The 26157-nt window shown below is 34.7% G+C and overlaps 2 protein-coding genes across 2 annotated transcripts in view; both read right to left on the reverse strand.

Annotated features, from left to right (window-relative positions):
• Nucleotides 1–2757: 2757 nt before the first annotated feature.
• LOC129236863 (tyrosine-protein phosphatase 10D-like) lies at nucleotides 2758–7656 on the reverse strand. Its single transcript, XM_054871134.1, has 2 exons — nucleotides 6693–7656; nucleotides 2758–2895 (listed from the first exon to the last, which is right to left on the reverse strand). The coding sequence occupies exons 1-2, from the start codon at nucleotides 7654–7656 to the stop codon at nucleotides 2864–2866; spliced, it is 996 nt and encodes a 331-aa protein (XP_054727109.1). The 3' UTR covers nucleotides 2758–2863.
• The window catches only part of LOC129238198 (tyrosine-protein phosphatase 10D-like), a 73181-nt gene continuing 54631 nt past the window's right edge, over nucleotides 7608–26157 (reverse strand). The window contains exons 6-14 of the mRNA XM_054873240.1: nucleotides 22483–23155; nucleotides 21994–22418; nucleotides 21485–21916; nucleotides 20331–21418; nucleotides 15077–15383; nucleotides 14085–14767; nucleotides 13748–14006; nucleotides 13547–13675; nucleotides 7608–7952 (exon numbers count right to left, since the gene is read on the reverse strand). Of these exons, the coding sequence (XP_054729215.1) occupies nucleotides 7726–7952; nucleotides 13547–13675; nucleotides 13748–14006; nucleotides 14085–14767; nucleotides 15077–15383; nucleotides 20331–21418; nucleotides 21485–21916; nucleotides 21994–22418; nucleotides 22483–23155 (4223 nt within the window). The 3' untranslated portion in view covers nucleotides 7608–7725. The remainder of the gene's footprint in view (nucleotides 7953–13546; nucleotides 13676–13747; nucleotides 14007–14084; nucleotides 14768–15076; nucleotides 15384–20330; nucleotides 21419–21484; nucleotides 21917–21993; nucleotides 22419–22482; nucleotides 23156–26157) is intronic.

The raw sequence follows: 26157 nt of genomic DNA on the forward strand, positions 1-26157 counted from the left end.
GACGGCGGTCGCTGTAAGTGCGAAGGCATTTTGAACTCTACCTGACCCACAAAAAAACCGTATAGTATTTAGTTCTAAGTTTTTCTTGAGAATGAAATTATTTATACATATATTATCTAGAAATAAAAACGCCCTAAACGCATTAAAAGTGAAAACGAACTTTCAGTTATGAGTTTCAGAAAAAAATAAAGCAGAAAAAAATTTTTTTTATTAAAAGAAAACAGAAAATAAAGAGACAAAAAATATTTCTTTTTAAATAAAAAGAAAACAGACAAAAAATTTATTTTTTTAATTAAAACAAAAAATAAAAGAGCAAACATGTTTTTTAAGTAAAAGAAAACAGAAAATAAAGTAGTAAAAAATATTTTTTTTTATTATAATAACAGAAAATAAAGGACTAAACAGATATTTTTTTTTAATGGAAAGAAAGCAGAAAATAAAGAAAAAAGTTCTTTTTTTATTAAAAGAAAACAGAAAACAAAAAAATATATATTTTTTTAAATAAAAAGAAAACAGAAATTAAAAGAGCAAAAAATTATTATTTTTTTAAATAAAAGAAAGCAGAAAATAAAGGAGCAAACATTTTTTTAAGTAAAAGCAAACAGAAAATTAAGGAGAAAAAAATTTTTTTTTTGCTTAAAAGAAAGCAGAAAATAAAGAGGCAAAACAATATTGATTTTTAAATGAAAAGGAAACAGACAAAAAATTTATTTTTTATTAAAAGAAAACAGAAAATAAAAAAAGGAAACAATTTTTTTTAATTAAAACAGAAAACCAAAGAGCAAAAAATTATTTTTGTTTTAATTAAAAAATAAAGGAGCAAACATTTTTTTTTTATTAAAAGAAAACAGAAAATAAAAACAAAAAAATTTATATAGTTTTTTAAATGTAAAGAAAACAGAAGACAATTTTTTTTTAATTAAAAGAAAACAGAAAATAAAGAGGCAAACAAATATTTCTTTTTAAATGAAAATTAAAAAAAATTAATTTTATAATCAATTTATTTTTTTTTCTTTTAATTAAAAGAAAACTGAAAATAAAGGAGTAAACACTGTTTTTTTGTTTAATTAAAAGAAAACAAAAAATTATATATTTTTTTAAATGAAAAGAAAAACAGAAAAATAAAAGAAACAAAAAAATTTTATTTTAATTTAAAGAAAACAGAAAATAAAGGAGTAAAAAAATATATTTTTTTTAACTAAAAGAAAACAGAAAAACAAAAAATTATATATTTTTTTAAATGAAAACAGAAAATAAAGGCAAAAAATAATTTTGTTATAAAAAATTAAAGAAGTAAACAATTTTTCTTTTAATTTAAAGAAACAGAAAATAAAGGAGTAAAAAAATTTTTTTTTTAGTTGAAATAAAACAGAAAATAAAGAAAAAAATTGTTTTTTTATTAAGATAAAACAGAAAAAAAACAAAGAAATATAAATTTTTTTAAATGAAAAGAAAACAGAAAATAAAAGAAGGAAACAATTATTTTTTTTTAATGAAAGAAAGTAGAAAATAAAAGTGCAAAAATTTTGAAATGAAAGGACAAACAAAAAAATAACAGAAAATACAAACCATTGCCGTAATATTTAATATAGCCAATAAGAAAATCAATTAATAATTAAATATGTTTTTGGAAATGTTTCTATTTTATTTCGAATTGTTTAGGCTTAAAAAAAGAATCTTTCAACTATTTTACACTCTACACATTATTTAAAAATATTAAACATTTGCTTGATAAAAAAATAGTTACATAATTTTACAGTTAGTAGCAACATAAAATAATAAAAGTAACTTGTTCCTGGCTTTTTAAATTTATATAAACGTTCTCCTTCTCCTCCTTCTTAGCTTGATTCATTCTTTACAAATACAATTACAAACTTTCAATTGCACATTACAAAAACAATATTATATTTGTTTATATGTATAAAAAATATTACAACACTTTCATACAATACATACATACGTGATAAGATTTGCTACATAGACATTTGTATGTATGTATGTCATAGTCTATGTACTGTATATGTATGGATTTGTCATATATGTACATATGCATGTATATGTATGTGTAAAATCGGCTTTCTTAACATTAACTCAGCACTGCGGGAGTACAGTCATGGATAAATAATAAAATTACAAAAAAAACAAATACGCAATTATCACCATTCACTATTTTATGAATTCAGTTAAAGAGAACGAAATACTTTGGATTGCAAAAAATAGATTCCTATAGTGGGTTGTGGGGCATTCTATATAATGCATAAAAACGTAATACTTGCTGCAAAAAACAAAAAAAAACTGTGTGTTGCTGCTGCTGCTATTGCTATTGATCCACAATTACTTAAACGTAGTTTAGTTAGTTAATTACAGACTTAATTATTTATAAAATGTAGGTATAGCATTGTTTTTGTATTATCATCATTTGATGTAAAAAAGTTTACATTGGCTTAATTTGCACATTCACTAATTATTATTTTCGTTTTATTAAGTGTTTCTAAGTATAAATATTTTCTTTTGTTTTTAAATATTTGTTCGTTTGTTGGCGAGATTCCTTTCGTTTGCTGCCTTAACGCCGCCCTCGACATGCTGCAATCCACTATTTGCATATTTCCCATAGTAAGCAGTACTTTTCTGTTGTTCTTTTATTTGCTATGTATACGTATTTCTAATCCTTGTATTTTACTGTTTTTATTTAATAATTTTCATACACTTTGAGTTTAGCAGAGTCGCATGCATCTGCCCTGTTGCAAACAACATTCGCTTATTGATCAATTTAGTTCGCAAACGTCTGATCGCCTACTTATTTGCTTTTGTTCAGCTTTAAATATACATACATAGTATTTAATTTGACTGTAGTTAGTGCCTTTTACATTCCTGACTCCGCGATGCCTTCATCATCTGTAAAGTAGAGTAGAGTAAAAGGAAAAGAAAAATGTAAAAAAATATTATTTATAAATACGTGAAGCTATGAATAATTAATATACAGTTCAGGTAGTTACTCATGCGGGGAATTTTAATAGCCATGCAATTAGTATGGGAATTAGAAAATAAATAATTTTCAAAGTTAACAACTTTTACCAATTGAAGGATAAACTAAATACTACTACAACTATAACTATAACTATTTATGTATATTGTGCAGTACTACAACTAAGATATAAAAGCTGAAATAATGCTCAGACATGCATTTGTATCTGGTGTAAGTAAACTATTTGTATTGATCGACGAACATTTTTTTTTGCACCATTTTGCTTTACGATGCTTGTGCTGAATTCGAAGATTAAAAATCCTATGCAACAAAAAATTCTTACATCATCATCGTCAATCATTTCATAATTTTCTTCGTTTTAAGAGGAGAGATTGAAATAGAAACTTCCGGTTTTGTTACTCAAATAATTTGTTATTATTAAATATAATACTTATTTTGCATATTTATATGAATGTCTATAGTTATATATATATATATATATATATATATATATGTAGCGTTTGCTTTTTGAACCACCTATTTTTTTGAGAATGGTAACACAAATGACAGGTCAAATGTGTTCATAATTTACTTAAAGGTTTGACATTTACGAAATGGGACGCTATACGCTTGAACAAAATTAGGAAATATTGAAAACCTATTTCCAAAGTGGCGAGTCTTCTTCTTATTTTCTGATTTTCACATCGGTGGCTACGTCAATAAGCAAAATTGTCGGATTTGGGGCTCAGAAAATCCACATGTTTTTGTAGAGAAGCAAATGCATCCACAACGAGTCACTGTTTGGTGCGGTTTTTGGTCTGGCGGCATCATCGGGCCATTTTTTTTCGAAAATGAGCGAGGAGCCGCGTTTACAGTAAATGGCGAGCGTTACCGTGACATGCTCAACGAGTTGTTTCCAAAAATTTAAGAGGATGACATGGATGACATAATCATCCGAAATTCCGATATCAATTGGCCTCCCTCGGAGCTGTGATTTAAATCATAAATGACAATGTTCAATCTTCAAAATAAAAAAAAAAAAGTTTGAAAAAATGTTGATTAGTTTTTTTTTATAGCTGATTCAAAAAGCAAATTTTACATGGTGAGTTTGTTTAAGAAAGTTTATGACGAGCTAGACTTGTCAGTTCCATTCAAGGGCTTAAATTATGTGACACATTGAGTTCTACTAGCATTGCATGGGGCAGGCGGTATAGGGATAAAAAAATAAAAAATAAAATAAAAACTGAAAAAATTATGACTTAAAGAACTATGTTCCAGTATTCAATAATATAAGAGTCTCAATTTTTCTAATCTTACGTACCACAAATATGCATATACATATAAAAAATTAAAAGTTTATTCAGCTTTTGCTGAATTTGCTTAATGCTGTTGCCTCCTACATACATATGCACGTACAGCTGTGTTCATTATATTAGCAGCGCGACATATTGAAAAGTGTCGAATATTAATTTAATTTTTATTATATTTTTTCAAAAAATTTTTATTTTATTTATTTTTAAATAATTTTTAATCATTTGTTTTATAGAAATTTGGTTGAAACTACAACAAAAACTATGTAAATGTAATGCTAAATTTCAAACTTTTTACAAAACCTTAAAAAATTCAATGAATTTTCCTCAAAATTTCGAACGTTTTAATCATAAACTTACGAAAAATTTAGGTATGTCAATTGAATTTTGCATAAAATCCTCTCCATTTTATAAAAAAAGTCAATACTAAAACTAAAACAAAAACAAAAAATTATTTTCTAAATCTTCTAAAAATATCAATTTTTGTTAAATTAATTTTTTTTTAATTTTTAAATTTAAGATGCTTTCCATTTAAATTCAACCGGGCTATTCGGGTCATGTTCTTCGATTTCGATGTAACTTAAATATGTTGCTCTCTGGTCAAAATAATGAGACACGTATTTTTTTGTTCGCCCGAAAAAATTTTTTTTCAAGAGTTATCGGCAATTTTGTTTTTCGCCTCAAACTCGATTTTTTTTAATTATATAAGAAAAATTTTTTTTTAAATGCCCATAACTTAGTCAAAAATGAACCGATTTTAACAATTTTGGGTTCAAAATGATCGTAATTACATACACAAGCGACTTCATGTAGAAACAATTGCAAAAAAGTAGTTGAAATTTTTTTATTTAGCAAAAAAGAAAAAAAATTGAAATTTTTTCGAAATTCAATATTTCAAAAAGTGTATTTTTTTTTTTTTTATAACTTTTTCCAAATCAAAAGGACATATCAAACTTTAATTGAGCTGCATGCCTAATAGCTAAAATGAGTTGTTTTTGAGTAATGAATTTTTGAGTAAACACCCTGTTTCGCAGTTTTTGTTTTTTGCAAAAGAAAAAATTTTCAACTACTTTTTGCAACTATTTCTCCATGAAATTGCTTATGTAAGTAATTACGATTTTTGAGTAAACACCCTGTTTCGCACTTTTTGTTTTTCGCAAAATAAAAAATTTTCAACTACTTTTTTGCAACTATTTCTATATGAAATCGCTCGTGTATGTAATTACGATCATTTTGAACCCAAAATTATTAAAATCGGTTCATTTTTGACTAAGTTATGGGCATTTAAAAAAAAATTTTTCTTATATAATTAAAAAAAATCGAGTTTGAGGCGAAAAACAAAATTGCCGATAACTCTTGAAAAAAAATTTTTTCGGGCGAACAAAAAAATACGTGTCTCATTATTTTGACCAGAGAGCAACATATTTAAGTTACATCGAAATCGAAGAACATGACCCGAATAGCCCGGTTGAATTTAAATGGAAAGCATCTTAAGTAATTGGAAGTCAAGTAGTTTATCTTTATACTTTAAAGATATATATTTTAAGTTATTACTAATAAACACATCTAAAAATGATATATACAGTGATTTACGAAAATTAGGTTCAACGCTTGAACTTTCAGAAATCTTAAGCCTGTAACGCATTGCCATCGGTTGTATAAACACACGAAGGCAAACTGCCTAATTTTCATGTTCGGTACTATTTTATATTTCATATAGTAGTTGCGTGCATAGTTATATGGAAGGAAATGCATAACACCGTTAACAAAAGCAAAAAAAAAAAACATATGAAAAATCAATGCATTTAAATAAAAATTCTGAATGAAAAGTTTGGAATTTTGATTAAAATTTGTTGTTGTATTTTGTGCAAAGTTTGAAACTTTGAGGAAAAACTTGGTAAAAAATAAATAAATAGTTAAATGTGTGCAATATCTCGCGCTGCATTTATTGTGAACACAGGTGCAACCACCAAAACCACCAGATAGCATCACGAGAATGGCACTGGACTGGAACCCCCAAGGGAGCAGAGGTCGCGGTCGACCAAAAAACACTTGGATAAGGTCGATGCTGCGCGAACTAGCAGATGCCGACATCTCATGGTGCACGGTGCAAAAATAGCAGCACAGAACCGTGTACGACGGAAGAGTCTTGTCGAGGCCCTGTGCTCCCGAGAGGAGTGAACAAGGAGAAGAAAAAATATCAAGACCTTAAAAAAACACCCTGTACATAATTTAAACGGAATTGGAAAAAAAATTTAAAACTTATATTTTACAAATCTTAAAATCTAAACTACTTAACTACCATCTTATACGAGTAAGCGATACAATATAACAATAACAATAACAACATAACGCATCACACAAACTTTAGTAAACAAGCAGAATTTTAACGTATTGTATTGAAATATTCTACAAACCCATAAACGGATTGGCGTATATGATGCCACCGTTCTCACCAATACCACCATTACCAACACCATTTAAAGCGGCCTTGCCCTTAACAACTGTTTTACATAGTTTTGTGTAGTTATCGCCTTCACCAACCAGAGTCGCTATTTCGTCTTCGTCATTGCGCGTATTGCAACTGCTACCCAATAACTGATCGTAACAGCTAACATCTGTGCTGATCACATCCGCCTCAATGTCATCGTCGTCCTTTTCCAAACTATTGCGATTACTACCCGCCAGCGAGCTATGCATTGCATGCGAATCCTCATAGCTACCGCCGCCGCTATCATCATTGGGATTATGCGCCACATCAATATGTGTACCATAAACATCGTCGAAGAGGCCATCGTCCTCGGCCTCCTCCTCATCCTCATCGACATCGATTGAGCGCCGCCGAAATACATCATCATCGATGTCGCCGTCATTACCTGAACCGGAGCCACCGCTACCAGAGCCGGAAACTGAAATAGAACCACCACCACCAGCAGTGCCATTGGCCACAATCATTATATCTTCCTCGGCGAAACTGAGGCGTACATTGCCGCCACCGGCACTGCCACTACCGGCGCTGCCATTGCCAATGATAACGGCGCTACCGTTACTAATGCTGCCCACTATGCTGCCGCGTGGTCCGCTGACAACACTATTACCGCCACTGCTATTGCCGGCATTACTATTGCTATTGCTATTGCCATTGTTATTGACCAGAATAACCTCATGACTGAGACTATTTTTAATATCACAGGATGATGCGCTGAATGTGATCAGCTGTGACTTTCGTCGGTGCTGCAGCGTGTGGTGGCCATTCATCGAATTATTGCCGCCGTTTGAATTGTGATGGTTTCCTCCTGCTCCCACGCCGAAGGTATTGGTTGTGTGGACCACATTGCCGCCGATGCTGATTACATCGATGGCACCCTCCTTGCAGATCATCGAACTGGGTTTGTTATCCACCAGAACGATAACCACTGAGTTATTGTTATCGTTCTGGCTAATCGAATGTCATCTGTCCGCAGTAATGGTTTCGGGATACACATGTGCGGCTGTGCTGAACGATGAGGCCATCGAAGCACTATGCGCTGCGCCACCAAATCCAGTCAATGGCTGCTGATCATCGTAAATAACGGCTGCGTTTTCATTATCTATTTCTTCAGCCTCCTCCGGTTGCAGTTCGTGTGCTTCAATAGTAGCAATCACTTCACCATTCTCGTCCAGCTGCTGTTGTTGCTCTGTAGTGACGCCATTGCCAACGATGTGTGGGATTAATTGAAAACAATTGTGCGTGGCGATATGAGTGTGTAAGTTTGTATTTAGATGTGAATTTATGGGTGGGTGGAAAGGGTGATAAGCGTTTGGTTTGCGTTCCGCATTTCGTAGTTGTGGAAAAGAAGAAATTTTCGTATTTATTTGTTAGTTACAGGTTATAACCCGACACCTTCTTAGCTTCTTGAAAGTTATCCAAAATATAATATAAATATAAATATGTGAAGCAAGAAATAATTTAGTTAAACCATTTGTTAGTGAATAACAACAAAAAAAACAACACAACGGCATAAAATGTAAAAGCGTAATTTTTCATGTTGGGGCTACAAAAAAATTTCAGTCATCTTGAATTAATACTCGCTGAATATGTGAACGTTTTTTGCGCATTTTTCCTCGGTATAGGATACAATAAATTGGAGTTATCGAACATCGGAAAGCTCATTGATCTGAAGAATATTTATATTAGACACCACCAAGAACAAGACAATCGCAAAATATGCTTCAACGTTTCGAGGTTACCGTATCGCAAAACAAAAAAAAACAAATAAAAAAACACTAGACAAAAATTTGAAGTACCAAACTTTTTTTGGACACTGGACACTGAAAGCTAATGCTATAAACCAGCTATTTGAAAAATCCATAATGAGAAAAATCTACGGTCCTATTCGGCTTGAAAATGGCACGTATCGCATCCGTTATAACAATGAAATTGAAAACCTTATTGGTGGTGAAAATGTAATACGTTTTATTAAAGTGCAGCGGATTAGATGGATTGGCCACATCATAAGAATGCCCAACGAAGAATCCAAAAAAGGGTGTTTACTTTGCGTCCAATTGGAGGAAGAAAGAGAGGCCGCCTAGAAAGAGATGGCTTGATGAATTTTGAAGCAGACTTCAAAGCGATGAACGTTCGTAATTGGAGAAATGAGGAAAGAGAGAGACTGAATTGGAGGAGGATTGTTGATGAAGCTGTGGACCATAGACTGTGAAGCTAAGAGAGAGAGAGAGAATTTTTTTTGTGTCTTTTTTTTAAATACTCCACGAACTTCAGTGGCAATCTTAACTGAGTACATGATGATTTTTTTTAAATATTTGCTTCTTACTATTTCGAGATAGAATTTTTTCGTTAGTTTTTCCTTTAAATATTGTTAATTATTTAGCCAAAACCATATAAATCAAACTTTGAAACTTTATACAAATTAAAAAGAAATCAACCACTTTCATCTAAATTTTGAATTTTTTAATCTGAGTTAAAAAAAAAAATTACTGCATAAAAGATGGCACATAAAATTTTAATAAAATAAGTGCAAGTTTGAAACGGCTAAAAATCGCGTTGAGCTACCCACAGAAAAAAAAGGTTTTTTTATTTTGTTCTTTATTTTCACTCATTTAAAAAAAAAATGAAGAAAAAAAGGCGATTAAAATGAAACCCGAGGTGCCCAACTAAAACTGCAACTTTTCAAATCCTTTTTTTTCGTCTACTTCGAGGATCCTTTTTAAAAGGTTATTGCCATAAATAGATAGAAAATTCAATTTTAGGAAGCTCCCTGGTAGCCCAAGTCGTTAGCTGTAATAGAAATACGTTAAATTCACGTCCAAAGTCGAAAAAGGTCTGGCCAGACTTGGGTGCTTTGGGAGGGTTAAAAATATTTGTTTGGTGATGGCTCTTTGCTGGATTTGATGGATGTGGTCAAGCGCATTTGCGTCCACAAGAAATTAAATTTTATACAAAATAAAGTGCAAAAAGTTGTCAAAAAAAAAAACGTATTCAAATTATTAAACTTGCACTTTTTTTTATTTAACTCATACACTCAAACTCTGAAGTAATAATGAATGGCGAAATATCTGACGAATTCGAAATGAAATTCGGCATGAGGCAAGGTGACTCACTATCAACGCTTTTATTTAATTTAACCCTGCATTCAGCAATAAACGAAATAGCTCAAGATGGCACAATATTTTATAAATGGACACAAATATGCGCATACGCTGCCGACATTGTGATTCTTGCGAGAAAAAGGGAGGATCTTCAGAATGTTTTCATGCGCTTAGTGCAAGCTGCAAGACCAGCAGGCCTCAATATAAATGAAGAAAAAACGAAGTACATGACACGATCCTTTTATGATAGTCACATCAGTACCGGAAGATATGTTTTTGAGTTCATGCAAGAGTTTAAATACTTAGGTGTAGTACTCAGCATAAATAAGGATCCGTATTTATCAATACAAGACCGCATTCAGGCAGCTAACAGAGCATACTTTGGTCATATCAATCTTATGAAGTCGTCATTGATATCAAAGGAACAAAAACTCCAGCTGTACAAAACTATAATAAGACCGGTTCTCACCTACGGCTGTGAAACATGGGTCCTTAAAGTTAGTGACGTGGATTTACTGATGCGATTTGAAAGAAAAATTCTTAGAAGAATATTCGGCCCTATACGATTAGAAGACGGTACACACCGTATATGGTATAACCACGAGCTCAGTGTTTTAATCGCGTGAGGAAATGTAACGCGGTTTATAAAGTTATGAACACGTTTTAAGAATGAGCAGCGAAAGAACGAACGAAAAAGTATTTAAAGCAAACCCTGAAAGAGCAAGAAGGAGAGGCCGGTCAAGGGGACGATGGTTGCAAGACGTCGAAAACGTATGCGAAAAATGAAAATCTCACAACATAGAGCGAAAGTGGACTGTCGAGAAAAATGGAGGCGTATTGTAGAGGAGGCAGTGGTCCATCCCGGACTTTAATGCCAAGATGATGACTTATTTTATTAAAATTTCAAGAGCCATGTTACTACCTACCCCAAAAATTTTCTAAAAATTAAAATTAAAAACTTCAAAATTGAGGTGTAAATTTTCTTAGCTTTTCTAAATTTTGTGTGAAATTTGAAAGTTCGATGTAAAACTGTGAACATGAAAATAGCAGTACCTGTAAACAATTATTTTCAATTATTGTCATTTATGAAGTCATTTATAAATCATACAAAAGAAAGTTTCAATGCCAAATAAAGGGTTTTCCAAAAAGAGGTGTTATTCTCATAAAATATCATTGGTTGCGTTGTTTGTGTGGCACGTAGCGCCGTCTTGTTGAAAATAAACGTTCTCCAGATCAATACCATCCAATTCCGGTCATAAAAAATCGTTAATCATCTCTCGATAGCGCAATCCATTCACCGTAACTGTTGCTCTAGCTTCATTTTCGAGAAAGTAAGGTCCAATGACTCCGGCGAGCCATAAACCGCACCAAACAGTCACACATTGAGGATAGAGAGGCTTTTCAACAATAGCCCTTGGATTTTCTGAGCGCCAGATCCGACAATTTTGGTTGTTGACGAAGCCACCAAGGTGGAAATGGGTCTCATCACTCAAGATGATTTTTCGATGGAATTCCGAATAATTTTCATGCATTTCAACGACCTAATCAGCAAAGACACGACGTTGTTGATGATCAGCCGGCTTGAGTTCTTGTGTTAACTGGACTTTATACGCCTTAAGACTCAAATCTTTATGCAAAAAACGGTGTAATGACGTTTGTGGAATGCCTAATTCCAAAGAATGACGAGGAATGGACAAACCTGGGGTTTCTTCAACACTTTCGGCTACAACAGCAATATTTTCGAAAGTTCTTGAGCCACGTGCACAGATTTTATTCTTCACATCACTAACTAGTCCCAACAGCTCGAATTTTTACACCAATTTCTGTAATACGGTCAGACAAGGTGCTTCACGATGACCCAAAAATGTTGTCTCTGCCAAATTTTCACTATTTCTATAGTGAATTTTAATAATTTTAATGCGTTGTTTAAGCGTGTACCTATCGTTCCATTTTTATTAATGGCGTAGTTTCTACTTGTCAAATATCAAAAAATGACAGCTTCAAAAGTAACATCTAACGAAATAGCGGGCTATTCAAAATAACACCTGTTATTGGAGAACCCTTTATCTACGAAATTTTATGGGATTTCAGATGTGTAGGGTTTATCTGAATAAATCTGACACCGTACTTTAGCGGTGTCGCTATGTTTTAAAATGAAACATTGAAATAGTTTTTTAAGGTCACACAAGGAATATAAATAAACTTTGCACAGATTTAGACGAAAATACGCCATGCATATATTTCTTATGTTTCGACTATAGTGGGTCGAGCGGAACACTGCCCCACAGAACAGCGAAAGCCGATTCTGAAATTGAGCGCAGATAGAAGATCTTAAACAGAAACACAAAATATTCTTTCATGTTCAGCAAAAATGATTACAAATGAAATCAAATTTGTAGAAAAGCCGGAAAAAAGAGGAGGAAAATAAAAAGCTTCTCTGCAAGACTTTCGCAGAATTGTAAGAGAATCCCAAAAAGTCAGCTATACAAATTAAAAAAGAGATGAACTTAACACAGGCCCCACACACAAAATTGATGGCATGATGGACACCAATATTTATGTGGAAATAGTGCAGAATATTGTGTTTCCGAATTGCAGAAAAAATGTCTACCTGTAGCATAATTATCCTAAGCACACGAGTCGGAAGGCCAAGGATTGGTTTCGTGCAAATAAAATTGAGGCTATGGAATGGTCTCAGTCTCCCGACCTTAGTGCTATAAAGAGCGGAACACAATTGCCAAAGCGAATGACAGTCAACAACTCTCGGAAAATATTAAAGCTGCGTGGCTGAAACGCATCATAGATAAAATGTTTTTTTTTTTTTAATCTAATATTTTTTTGGTACTCACGCACTCAACATACACACAACAACATATTCTCATTTGACATACTATTTAATTATTGTTAGGCTTTAAGCTAGTGGGGCTTTTAATAAAGTTCTTTGACACAAGAAGACATTTTACTTCTTTTCTATATGGTTTTTGAACAAAAAGAATGAACAAAACTAAAAAAAAAGAATACGAACAATTTCTGTATACAAGGTGGCGAATATTAATTATACAATTTTTTTTAACAACTTTTTACTCAATAAAAAAAATGATTTTGAGTGATGAAATTCCTTATTTTGACCTTTACGCGCCCCATTGTTTGTCTGTTTGAATACTGCAGTTGTTTAGTTCAAATATTGATTGACGTACGACGGCATTTGCAAAAATTATAAATCTTCCGATAGGATGATTAATTTTGCGCCACCTTGTATTTATACATATTTCCATTTGCTTTTGCAGGAATTGCTTTCCATATTTTGAATTCCATACATCTGAGAATCTAAAAATATTTTTAAATAAATATAAGTAATTCCAAATATTATTTTTTAACTAAATAACAAAGTCTATGTCTTCCCTGGGAATATGAGATTTTTGTATGTAAGATATTTTCACTTTCTGTGAAATGTACTTAGATGCATGATGAGAATAAACAACGAATAACCTTAAACCAGCCCAACCAAACGGTCTAACTCTGTTAAAAAGTTATGCTTGGCTTAGAACGCTTTTACATTTTTTGTACCATCAAAATCAACACCAAAACCGAAAAATTAAATAAAAAAATATAAAATTAGTAAAACCTGTTAGTTCAAATTACAAAAAGCAACAACAAGAAAAAAACATGAAAAAGGACTCACCTTCGTAGCCTTCATTGTCATGAATTTCCCGCGCAGGTCCAACAATGTTCTCCTTACCTTCAAGCACAGCCAACAAACACTGATGAATGCAGATGTACTGCTGTTCCGTTTGCACCATCCAAACACGTTCTGCAAAAACAAAGAAATGCAATGTGGTTAGAGCGTAAAATATTTTGTTATTTTCAAAATTATTTGATTTACCTTTACGCATGGCATAGACTATGCCGAAAATGTCGACAAAATCTGACGTCTTTATCTGCTGTAGAATGCGATCGAGTGTGATAAATGTGCCCGAACGACCCACACCAGCACTACAATGCACCACAATTGGGCGTTGATCGGTGCCGATACGATCGCGGAAAGCACGCACGAAACGCACCAGAGTTTGTGGTGGATTTGGAACACCGAAGTCCGGCCATGTGGTAAAATGGAAGTGACGCATGATGCGCTGCTCACTGCCCTGTTTGAGAAAATTTCATAAAATTTGTTCGTATAGTAAAAATTTTGTGTACATCCAATATAGTTTTTAAAAACCTACCCTGCACAGCATAAATTCGGTCATTACCCAATCAGCATAGTGACTGTCATTCAATATTTGCACTTTGATATCACCATAAAAGACGGGCACCGTATCGTTTGGCCAATACTGATCGCACTTCTCACGTCCCTTCTCAAAACAGCGAGTCAACATCACAATGGCACGCGAATTACTCTCCCAACACATGCGCCAGAAATCGTCACGTGTCGAATGCAACGGACCTTGAGTGACAATAAATTCACGCGGCGAATTATGGCCTGGCACATAGTTTGCATTAATATAGTCGGAGCCCTCATCATCGTCGACTGGCTGCAGCTTGAAGCGCGAGTGATCGTAGGGTAAAATGTTGGTGAAACGATTTTTGGGACGATTGCATGGTAGATCAGCGAATGTGCATGGCTGATCGCGCCCGATATGCTTTAATTCTTCAAATTCCTCACTAAAACGGAAATCCGAATCGGCCGACATCAGACGATAGTGTTCCGCGAAATTCTTTATCAACACGGGACGGTTTTGTTCGATTACGCTGTCTGGCAGCGACATGTTGTCGTTGGCACGCGAGTCTTTGGTTGCTTTGCGGCAACTGTTGCGTCGACGTTTAAATACAAACAAAGTAATGAGTAACACAAAAATAATGGTTAGTGGTACGGTGATGGCGACGATCAGCGAAGTGTTGTCTTGATCTGTGAAGGTGAAAATAGTAAATTAGTAAGTTGAAGCTGTGCGTTAAGTTTAATAAGTATAAAATTAAAAAAAAATATAAAAATAAAAACTATTTGTGATGCGCCTGCCGTTTAGTATACTCACCAGGTGAGATCAATAGATCTTTACGTGCATACATTTTTTGTGCAAGACATGGCATAGAGTAAATTGAAAATTTGTAAGCAAATTTCAGTAGACAATTGCATGGTTTTCATTATTCATAATATTTATAAATACAAATGTGAAATATCACTTATAAATTGAATTTTATGTATAGTTTATCTATTCACCTGTTTGTATCGGGAAACTGTAGGCGGTGTCGGTAAATTTGTCGGGTGCTGTGAATGCCCTCACTTTCACCTTGTACGTGGTGCCAGATTTTAGCGGCCCATTACAGTAGCCTATTTTACGATTATCGCAATTTTCTGTGCCAATTGTAAAGTCCTCTACGGAGCGATTTTCAAATGGATAATATGGATCGATTGCTTGATACGGCAGCCATACACTATACGATTGCACATCATGCCAACTGGGCATCTCTAGGCCCGAAGCATTTTTGGTGTCATCCTCGGCGACAATGATTGTGTACCAACGGACCTTAAATACAAGGATATTTATGTATGCACTTACATGTAGATATGTATTATTAAATAAACCGTTAAATATTTCTTATATTCAGAATTCTAAAATACCATTATTTAATATTCCTAGCACACTGAAATTTTGGCAACAAATTCATTGCAAACACAGTATACTTAGTCCTGCCATAAGTTCTGTTACAAGCGAAGTCCGTTATACAGAGATATGAAATTATAATACTTTATAATACTCAGAACCCAGTCTGGCTAACGAGTTACCATAGAGGGACACGTGTTAGCATCAAGCTATTGTGTCTGCCTGGACTTACAGAACTGGACTACTCTTGATTGCCTGGCGCTGCCGACACATATAGATCTGCCTCTCCATCTGTTTTCCACAACAAAGTTCATCGCTTCTTGAACTGCATACACCTCCGCTTGAAACACAGATGAGCAAAGTGCAGTTTTGTCCCGCTGGATTCCACGTAGGTCCCAGAGCCGGAGCCATGCTCGGTCCTGGAGCCATCCGTAAAAATGCGAAAACAGTGTTTGACCACAACTGAGCCTCTGGGAGCAACACACTATATCCCTTGTGAAGCACGACTCTGGATGGCATGGAGCCAAGCGGCATGTCAAGGATCGTTGGATCGACGTCCATGCCTTATCTGTTGCCCAATGCTGTACAGGGTCCGTACCAATTCCTATTGTGTTTCAGCCTCCAGATGGCCTTCAAGGCCTCTCCTTGGATGAAACCATTAAGTGGTGGTAGACTTATCAAAGCATCTAATACCGGGCCTGAAGTAATCGGAAAAGCTCCGACGCAAAAGATGGCCACAGTGCGTTGTAGTCTCGATAAGGTCCTTCTGAGTCCCACGAGAGGGAGTCTATTCATCCAGACCTCTGATGCATAGGTTCTAAAGGTCTTATCATAGCCGTGTAGATCCATAGTACCTTGCTAGGAGAAAGACGCTACGTTTTTCTAAAAACACCCTTGCACTGCCAGAAGGTTGTCAGTGCTTTGGATGTCTTTGTTTCAACTTGTGAGCTTCAACCAGAGGAGCTTACTATCGAGGATTACTCCAAGATATTTAATTTCCTTAGATAGCTGGATTGTGACTCCTTTTAGTTTAGGCAGAACGAGCCCATCAAGCCATATTGTTAATTAAAAAAAAAAGTTTCGATCAGGCTAGAATTAATTTCTCTTGCCCGACTGATTTCAGATGAATCTCCAAGGATTTGTGATGATCACCGCAAGGGACTTCTGAAGAAACGGGCTCCACACAAACAGCGATAACTTTTACAATAATTTTTTTTTTTTGAAATTTTGGTAGAGTCAAGTCGAAACATGATGTATTATTGCTATGTTTTTATTTTTGCAACTGACTAGCAAAAAAAAAATACCAGTCTAACGGTTAGACGCGATAGAAGTGAAACCTTCCGTAAAACAAACTGAGAGAGAATGAGACGAAAGCAGCATTAGGAGCGGGTTCATTATAATAGGTTCATTATAATATTGCTATAAAGTTCATATTTTATTTTCTTCATTTTATTATTATTCATCCTCAATGTTTTCAATTTCAACAAATGATACGTGCGGCTTATGATAGCTAAAATATGATACAAATGCTTTGGTTTCGATGTTGTCAACATATCTTTGAAATACCGCGTCAATTGTTGTTTTTGATCGTGTTGTCGATTCAGTGCGATTGTTACACATTTTTAAATTAAATATTGTATTGGAAAAGTCAATTAAAGGAAGCGCTGTGTCCAATGCAAAATTTACGTTAAAATCGCCACTTAAAATCATTGGAACCTTATCGTAATCTTTTCTAAGTATCTGGTGTATACTTTATTAAATTTTCGTGAATGAATTCCGTGATGCTATTTATTGATTGATTCGGTGAAATATAAATTGCCACAATTAAAACTGTTTTGCATTGCTCAATCTGGTTTTTAGTTTTATTTTCTTTTTGTTTTTTTTTCTGTCGATATTCACGACACTTTTCTGCATTATTTTTCGGCATAATTTTGGTAAATATTTAAAAATGAAAATATTTACGAATATAAAAATACGGACGCAATACAGCACACGCGGTTGCTATTATGAGCGTCGTAACGCGTATATTGCACAGACGTACTAACATACAAACAAACAAACATTCGTAGGACGCTTGGTCTAAGCAAGTATTAGGTAGTGTAGTATAGGTATACATAATGCCTTCTCGCTCACCGTGACTCCGTAATACGCAGGCGCGCACACATACGTACTAGCATACATACAAACATACATACGTATGACGCTTGAACTAAACACCCAAGCAAGTAATAGGCAGTGTAGTATAGGTACATACTACAATGCTCACTATACTAGCGTGGCTCAGCAGTACGCAGCCACATTCATATACGTATACCAACATATAACGCTTCGTAGCCAAGAGTGTCGCTTTTTCGTTTCATCGAGTCTCAAATCACTCCCAACGATTCTAAAGAAGTTTTCACTTCAAAAAATTATTGAAAATCATAATTTTTTCGAGCCTCTGACTACCCCTAACCCCTTAATGAAGTTTTTTTGAAGTGAAACTTCTTTTGTCTCGAAGGATGAAACGCTGTGAGGAGTAAAACCATAGCGTTTCATCTACATGTGACGCTACGCCAGCGCCATCTGTTAAAAGCGTGGCGTGGATGAAACGCTGTGAGGAGTAAAACTACGCTAAACTACGTAAAACTCACGCTATGCCAGCGCCATCTGTTAAAAGACTGGCGTGGCGTGTCGTCGTGAATGTAATGCGGTCGTTTATTATTGCATTCTTATCGAATGTAATTTGTAAATATGACATTTGATTGACGGCCGCCGTAGCCGAGTGGGTTGGTGCGTGATCACCATTCGGAATTCACAGAGAGGTCGTTGGTTCGAATCTCGGTGAAAGCAAAATTAATGAAAACATTTTTCTAATAGCGGTCGCCCCTCGGCAGGCAATGGCAAACCTCCGAGTGTATTTCTGCCATGAAAAAAATCTGCTCATAAACATATCATAAAACAAAATGAAATAAATGTATAAAAAAAAAAAAAAAAAAAATTTTCTTGTGATTCAAACCAAGGATTTCGGATCGGAAGCCCACATTGCTAGCCGCTGGGCTATCGCGCTGTGCTGTCGCCGCAAAATAATGTATCATAAATCTGTTTACCATACCAAAGACCATACACTTTGCGAACGCATTTCGGTGGAAACAGTTGACAGTTATTAGTAACGCGAGACGCGTCATAGAGTGTGTGTGTAGTTTTGAGCAAATCTTACAAACATATTTTGTTTTGTTGATTGATTTCTGTTAAATATGGCATCAAATCAACAAAAACGGAAACCGAAAACAGGTGCTGAACGGCAACGTGAGTATTTGGAGCGTAAAAAATTAAGAGCTACTGTTGAACACCGTGACAGTGAATCCTCCGGTTGTACGATAAGTGATAATTTGTAGTACCAACAACAAGATGCGGAACTACCATTGATGCAGTATTTCATCGATACCTTGATAGATTAGAATGTAGATCATTTTTTACGTATTTCAGTTACCATAAAGCCCTTGTTTCATTTTTGGAAAACGAATCCAATAATGATAATGACAATGCCGAGAACCAAATGTAATTGAGTACAATAAATTCATTTCTTTTTATATTAAAATAAATAAATAATTCTGTTTAATAAAATTCCATTCCATGCTTTCCATGACTTCTGCATGCATTATATTCAAATAATAGTTAAATTATTGATTTGTTGATAAAAGAAGTTTCACTTCAATCGTGCGGGTTCCGTGAACTACCACACACTTTCTTTTTTTATTTAATCATGTAAATAAAAGAAAAAAACCAGTTTTAGATTTTCATTCGAAATGGTCTCCATTTGATTTTACACGAGTCTTCAAACGAATAGGCCATCCAGCTATTTCAGTACGCATGGTTCCCACGAATATTGACTTCGCTGCTGGATTCAAAGATTATTTGAGACTCCCCAAATTTCAGTAAGGTGTTCCACAGGCCATGTTCTCCAATTCTGACCACTAACTGCATTCTGATGGATTCAGATCTGGAGTTTCAGACGGCCAATCTTCTGCGGCTATGAACCCAGGAATATTGTTTTTTGGCCACTGTTGGGGGATTTTTGCCTTATAAGCTGCAGCAGAACCTTGCTAGAAGATTCATTGAAGAGAGTACTGCTCAACTGCTTTTTCACGCCTAGACTTAACCTTTTTTCGCAGAAATGAAGAGATGTAACGCTTTTCGGAGGCAATTTTTTAATATTTTTCAACGTCGTTGCAGCAAAAACCGATCCTTTTGCAAATATCGAACCGTTGACTAAATTTACGATAAGTCACGTATGCTATTTAAGCCGTAAAAATAAAATAGTCGGTAGTTCCAATTACAAACGCTAGATAGACTAGCGTTTACCCTTTTGCATCATTCGTCGGAATAATACGTGACCAAAAACTCTCTCTTATCACCAATAAATAGTGTTGGTAATCCAGTAACATTCTTTTTCATTAGAAGAAACAGTAACAGTCTTGCCGACGCGAGGTATGTTGAGTACATCGCGCATTTCGAGCGGTACAGAGAGAATATAAAACTGTTGCATGTTACTCACATTTGAGTCAAACAAAAATTATTTTCAAGACGGTTATTCAAAACGTGCATATCTATGCAAAGCATCGGTCCTTTTATTTCTAAACCACAACATGCGGAACACTTTTCGCAAATTAACTTGAGCAAACAGGAGATTTTCATTTAACGTGACTCAGAAATAAAGGAGCTGATGATTTGTATTGAAGCGTTTTTAAATCCCTTTACTTTTATTCAACCAAATCACAGTCCAATTTTCTTCTCTGCTGGTTGTATGTATGTCTATTAATTTAAACCTACATTTAGACACATGCAAATGTGCATATTTTATATATTTTGTGCCCAAATTCAACTTACCGGTCCATTTTGATCGGAGAAATAGTTCTTACGGAAGCGTATCTGTATTGTCTGTGAGCTGCGATACACCTCGGTGGGCACAACCTGTGTCGCTGGACGTGGTGGTGCCAAAATTGGCATTGTCTGTTTATACTCGCGCTCCGGTCCATAGCCAACAGATGTTTTCGCTTGTATTTTAAAAATATACGTTTCGCCCGGCTTCAAATTTCGTATAGCGCCTGCTGTCTCGGTTGATTCAAATTGATGCGTTCGCATTTCAGTGACATTGTTCACATTCATGTAGGTGATGGAGAACTGACGAATAACACCGTTAGCTTCACTCGACGGCAGCAACCATTCGAAAACAATTTCACTGGGTTGGACATCTATTGGATGGAAGCGTTCAACACGACCAGGCACTGCTTCATTTGTACTAAAGCTTGCCGAGAGTGGTGAACTGCTGCGCAACACTGACGATTCAGTGCCCGAACGCACGACAACTGTGAATGTGTAATTGCGATGTGGACGAAGATCCGTGATGGTAATTTCATTGCGGGCGGTGATATTTTGTGCGAGAATGTTGTCGGCGGTTAAGTATTGCACATCGAAATCGTTATATTCACCCTTTGGAATATCCCACTTAAGCGAGATTTCAGTATCAGTGATGTTGGTGGCATGCAACTGAGTAATGGGTTCAGGAAAGAGGCGATCCTGACGTTGTATGGGCTGACTAGACACACCACCACTCACTGTCCAGACAGTGATGTTATAAAGGCGTCCGGGTATCAAGCCAGTGAATGTGACTTTGCGATCTGTGTCGTTAGCGAGCTTTTCCTTATCTTTTATCTCGGGATCACCGAGTGAGAAACGGTAGATATCGAATTTCGAAGATGACTGTGGTGTGGGCGTGTAGGATAGAGTGATGGTATCGCGCTCATCCTCTTGCCTATCATTAACAACAACCACTTCGGACTGAATTAGCGGCATGGTGCGCGCGGAGAAATGTGTGGAGCGTGAGAAGATACCATAGGAAGTGGTTTGTATATCGAAATTGTACTTTATGCCAGGCATAATATCGCTTATCAAAACTCGCACGGAAGAAGACTCATCTGGTGAAGGATATGCAAAAATAAAAATTATAAAAAATTCACTAATTTAAAAGCTACTCAACTAACCTGACTTATTCTCGGGTACAGTTTTAGTTTGCGCTTTGTTGGGAATCTCTGAGGGCCACCATTTAACTATATACGACTCAACGCGTCCTTCGGGCTTGGGCCATTCCAAAGTGATGTTGCGTGCGTCCACCCAAGGTACGATATTCGATACCTCATTAGGTGGCACAGTGTAAACCACTTCTTGTGCATTAGGACTCTCTACGCCAAAGCTCACTGTGTTCACTTGTATGGTGTACTTCTCGCCCTTGATCATCTCGGTAATGTCTGCTTCTGTGGAACGTACGCTAGGCAAATTTACCCACTGTTCTTTGGCTTCAGTGCGATAACGTATCGAGTATTCTGTGAAGTCGCTATTTTCGGGTGGTGCCCAATGCACCAGTACAGAATTGCTGCGCACTGTCTCGATGGACATATTGCGTGGCGGATTGGGAACTGCGTAATTGGAATATGGAAGGTGTTTTTTTTTTATAGTTTTCATATTCAATTTCGCTATTTAAGTCGTTACTTACACACTGCTTGGAAATATGCATGCGGCTCACTTCTCAAACCATGACTGACGGCAAAAACTTTCACCTCATATCCAGCGCCGGCATGCAAGTTGGTTATGACTAGACGTGACTCCTTTGTATCTATGGTGCGCACTTCGGAGGTGCCGTTGCGTGAATAAAGTATTTCATATTTCTCCTGTTTGGAGTTCACATCACTCTTCCAGCTTATATTTAGACCCGTCCGTATGCTCTTTAGATCCTCAATTATGGGTGATGATGGACGAGTTACAACGAAAATTGTGGTTTCATTCGACTCCATTTTCTTTGAGACTGCCTCCACAGAAAGCGAATAGTTGCGACCTGGTAGCAGACTTTCCAAAAAAGTGCTTGTTCGGTCGGTGGTAAAAGTGCTGGTGTCGCCATTAAAAGTCTCCAGCTCGTGGTAGCTAAGAAAGGGCATTGAAATTATTATAAAATTACTTATTTATTTATTAAGTAAACATCACTTACGCTATGCGATACTCATCCTGTGTACTCGAGGGATCCGGTTCCCATGTGATGCGCATCGTATTCGTTTTATCATCATTGAATGAGCGCAAATTGTGCACTGGCAATGGACGTAGCGTTACATCGCCAGCCGCAGGCCATGATGTCACTTTCCCCGAAACGGTTTTCACAATCACATTGAATGTTTTACCTGGTTCGGTGATGTCACGAAAATCGAAGTAGGCAATCGGATCATTGGTTCGCGACACGGTTGATTGCCTACGCGATGCTGCCAATGAGACTTGGTACTTGTCGAACTCTGATATGCCTTTTGGCGCTTCCCATAGTACTCGAAATGAATTCGATGTAATGTAATCCTTATCGAATGTGACGTTCAGCGGTCGCAATGGGACAGTACGATATTGTGCGGTAGTCGGTGGGGATATTTCATCTTCTGACATTGTTTGCACGGATATGTTGTAAGCGCGGCCGGGTACTAGCCCTTTAAAGGCCGCCTGTGCGGGACCGGGTGGTTCGCCTTCCTTCTCCACATACAACACACTTTCTAATGCATCCGGCGGTTCGATGGATACTTTGTAGTGGGTATAAATGCCAGCTGGATATGGTGGTTGCCAAAGCACGAGCAGTGTGGTCTCATTGCGGAACCATACAATGAATTTGCCGGGTGTATTGGGCTCTATTCGGATTAGTCGGTTAACGAGAGTGTAAGTGTTGGATGAAGTAAAACATGAACGAGATAAGAATGTGTTGATGAGTAATGGCTTCGAATTATAAATATGTATATGTAGGCATATATGAGGCTAGCGTAAAATATATGTATCTAACATTTATACGATGCTTGAATGCAGAAGCAAATTGCAAGCTCTTTACATTTCCAAATTTTTTGTGTTGCATGCTGAATTAGTGCCGAAGAAATTATTCTAATATATGTATATAATATAATAAATATTATGAAGTACTTAACTACTTGCAACTACTTTTTATACTTTTACTTACGTTATTTTGATAAACAGCTACTTTTCAACTAAAAATATTTGTAAGTATGAAAAATTATTTTATGTTGTAAGTTATCATTGACCAATCAAAATTCTTAAAACTATTACCAAATATTATTGAATTATGGTAAAAAAATTCAGTAGGTGTGGCCAACATAATACTGTTAACCGACTCTCAGCGAATTTGAAGGAATCAGCTGATTGGCTGACGTAACCGAGGCCATGACAGTGGTTTGTTTACGAAAAAAACTGATATTGCACAAAACGTTAACACAGTCTCGGTTCGGTTACTTCGTTGCCGTCTGAACAATGACTAATTGGACGAACGTAAAAAGCCGTGTGAAATAAGTCGGCAGAATTTTTCCGTATGACGTGGTAGCCGAAGTTATTCCCACAATTTCGCTTCGGATGGCCAAACCATGCAGTCTAACATCTTCGTATAGCGACCACCGCAGTCGAGTGGATTTGTGCGTAACTACAATTCGGTATGTTTGAGTTCGAATTTCTAAGCTCATTGCGGATATGTCAAATATATCAAAAAGTATTTTCTAATGGCAGTCGATCTTCGACAGAGCATGACATCCCTTCGAGTGCATTTCTGCCATGAAAAAGCTTCGTATGTTAAATCGGCTTTATTTATTTAAATGAAACATCTGGCCTGGCTCATCTGGCGTTTGGAATTTGAACCGATTTCTTGGACCTTGCCAGCTAATAGAATATCCGTTATGTACCCGAAATTTAATTTATGGTTGGAAATCCACAAAATGGATTATTTTCCCACTTGAAATACTTATTAAAATCGGATATCGAAAATCGAATGGTTAGCCGAAAAGGCAATGTGAATTGATGCCTAGAAGCTGGGAGTTGACTCTACTACATTAATTTTTGTGGAGCGCCGTTAAGAGTATAAATTGCGCCAATTAACTGGAGACGATTCAGGAGTTGAACGAAGACGAATCTTGCAAAAAATGACTGACTGCAGTAGTCCTGATTGTCAACCTAATTTTCTACCTAAAAAAAGTTGTATTTCATGGTTGGCTGAGCCCGTATTCGTCTTAAGAGTTTGGACCCCGTGCGTGATTTTGATCTTTAAAAATAACCCAAACAAGTCTTAGCTGATCATACAATTTAATCGCTGCTCCGAATAATTGAGAATTTATTATAACATTCCTACGCTCTCCGGTTTACAAAAGACAACAATAATCAGACAAAGAGACAAAACTTTGACTCAGCTGCGGTTTTGAATGAACGCAAAAAGCTGGAGTCCTTTACTCATCAGTTCTTTTATCTCAGTTCTCTTTCTTAAGTTGAAGGAGTTTTATACGCTAATTCTTTTTCGTTTCTTGGAAAGAGGGTTAGTTTTTGTTTTTTTATTTTTTAAATCAAAGGATATAAATTTCATTTAGGTTTATAGTGAAGAACTTCTTTTAATAAAGCAGTGATTCCATATAGAGTGATCCAAGTATTTTGGGCATTGTCATCAATTCTTCTAAAACTCGGTGATTTATAGGATTGAGTATAAAAGAAAATTGATTTATAGCATTGAAGAAAATAGAAAAAATTTAGAAAAATTGCTATTAAAACAATTTTATAATTTTGAAAAAAATTTATAATTGTGAAAATTTTTTTATAAAATGCGAAACAATTTTTTTAATTTGGAAAAAAATGTATAATTGTGAAAAAAATTTATAATTTTGAAAACAATTTTATAATTTGGAAAAAAAAATTTATAATTGTAAAAAAAATTTTATATTATAGTTTTGAAAAAAAAATTAAAAATGCAAACAAATTTTACAGTTTTATAAATGCGAAAATATTTTTATAATTAAAAAAAAAACAAAATATAATTGTGAAAAAAATTTTATAATTTTGAAAAAAAAAAATATAGTTCTGAAAATAATTTTATAGTTTTGAAAATAAAAAATTTATAAATGCAAACAAACTTTTACAGTTAAAAAAAAATTTATAAATGCGAAAATATTTTTATAATTTTGAAAAAAAAAATTATAATTATGAAAAAAATTGCATAATTTAAAAAAAAAAAATTTATAAATGCGAAAAAATTTTATAATTTTGAAAAAAATTTATAATTTTGAAAGAAATTTTATAATTTTGAAAAAAAAACTTATAATTTTAAGAAATTTTTATAATTGTGAGATTTATGCAATGCTGAAAACTTTGGCTTAGAGTTTTTCCAAGTGCAATATTCTCGGTTCTTTTCAAAGTAAACATGTTTTTTTAATTTTTTTGAATAACATCCTCCCTCAGATTTATTTTATTATATTTTATTTATTTTTTTTTTTTTTAATTTTTAACGAAAACATTTAATTTAAATTTTTTTCGCAATATTTTTCTAAGAAGTATATTTTATCTTAAAAAAATTTATATATATGTATATATTTGAAAACGTTAAAAGGAACTCTGTATTCATTGAACAGATAGTAGCAGTAGACCAAGAACAAAAAAAAAAAAGAAAACTGAAAAAATGTTCCAAAATTTTGGGATTTATGCAGGGTTGAAAATTTTGATGTAGTGTTTTTCAAAGTGAAATATTTTCGGTTTTTTAACTTTCACACATTTTTTTTTATTTTTTGAAAAAAACAACCTCTCTCATATTTATTTTTCTTTTCAAAAATCACATGAAAAAAAGTTGGTTCTTTGCCAAATTTTCAAACACAAACAT

This window comes from Anastrepha obliqua, chromosome 2 (assembly GCF_027943255.1).
Source record: "Anastrepha obliqua isolate idAnaObli1 chromosome 2, idAnaObli1_1.0, whole genome shotgun sequence".
In the NCBI taxonomy this organism is placed as follows: Eukaryota; Metazoa; Arthropoda; class Insecta; order Diptera; family Tephritidae; genus Anastrepha; species Anastrepha obliqua.

Coding starts and splice junctions, on each gene's coding strand:
- LOC129236863 (XM_054871134.1), bottom strand. CDS start 7,656: ATGATCTGCAAGGAGGGTGCCATCGATGTAATCAGCATCGGCGGCAAT. Junction 2,896..6,692: donor ATACGCCAATCCGTTTATGG/GTTTGTAGAATA, acceptor TCTACTTTACAG/ATGATGAAGGCATCGCGGAG.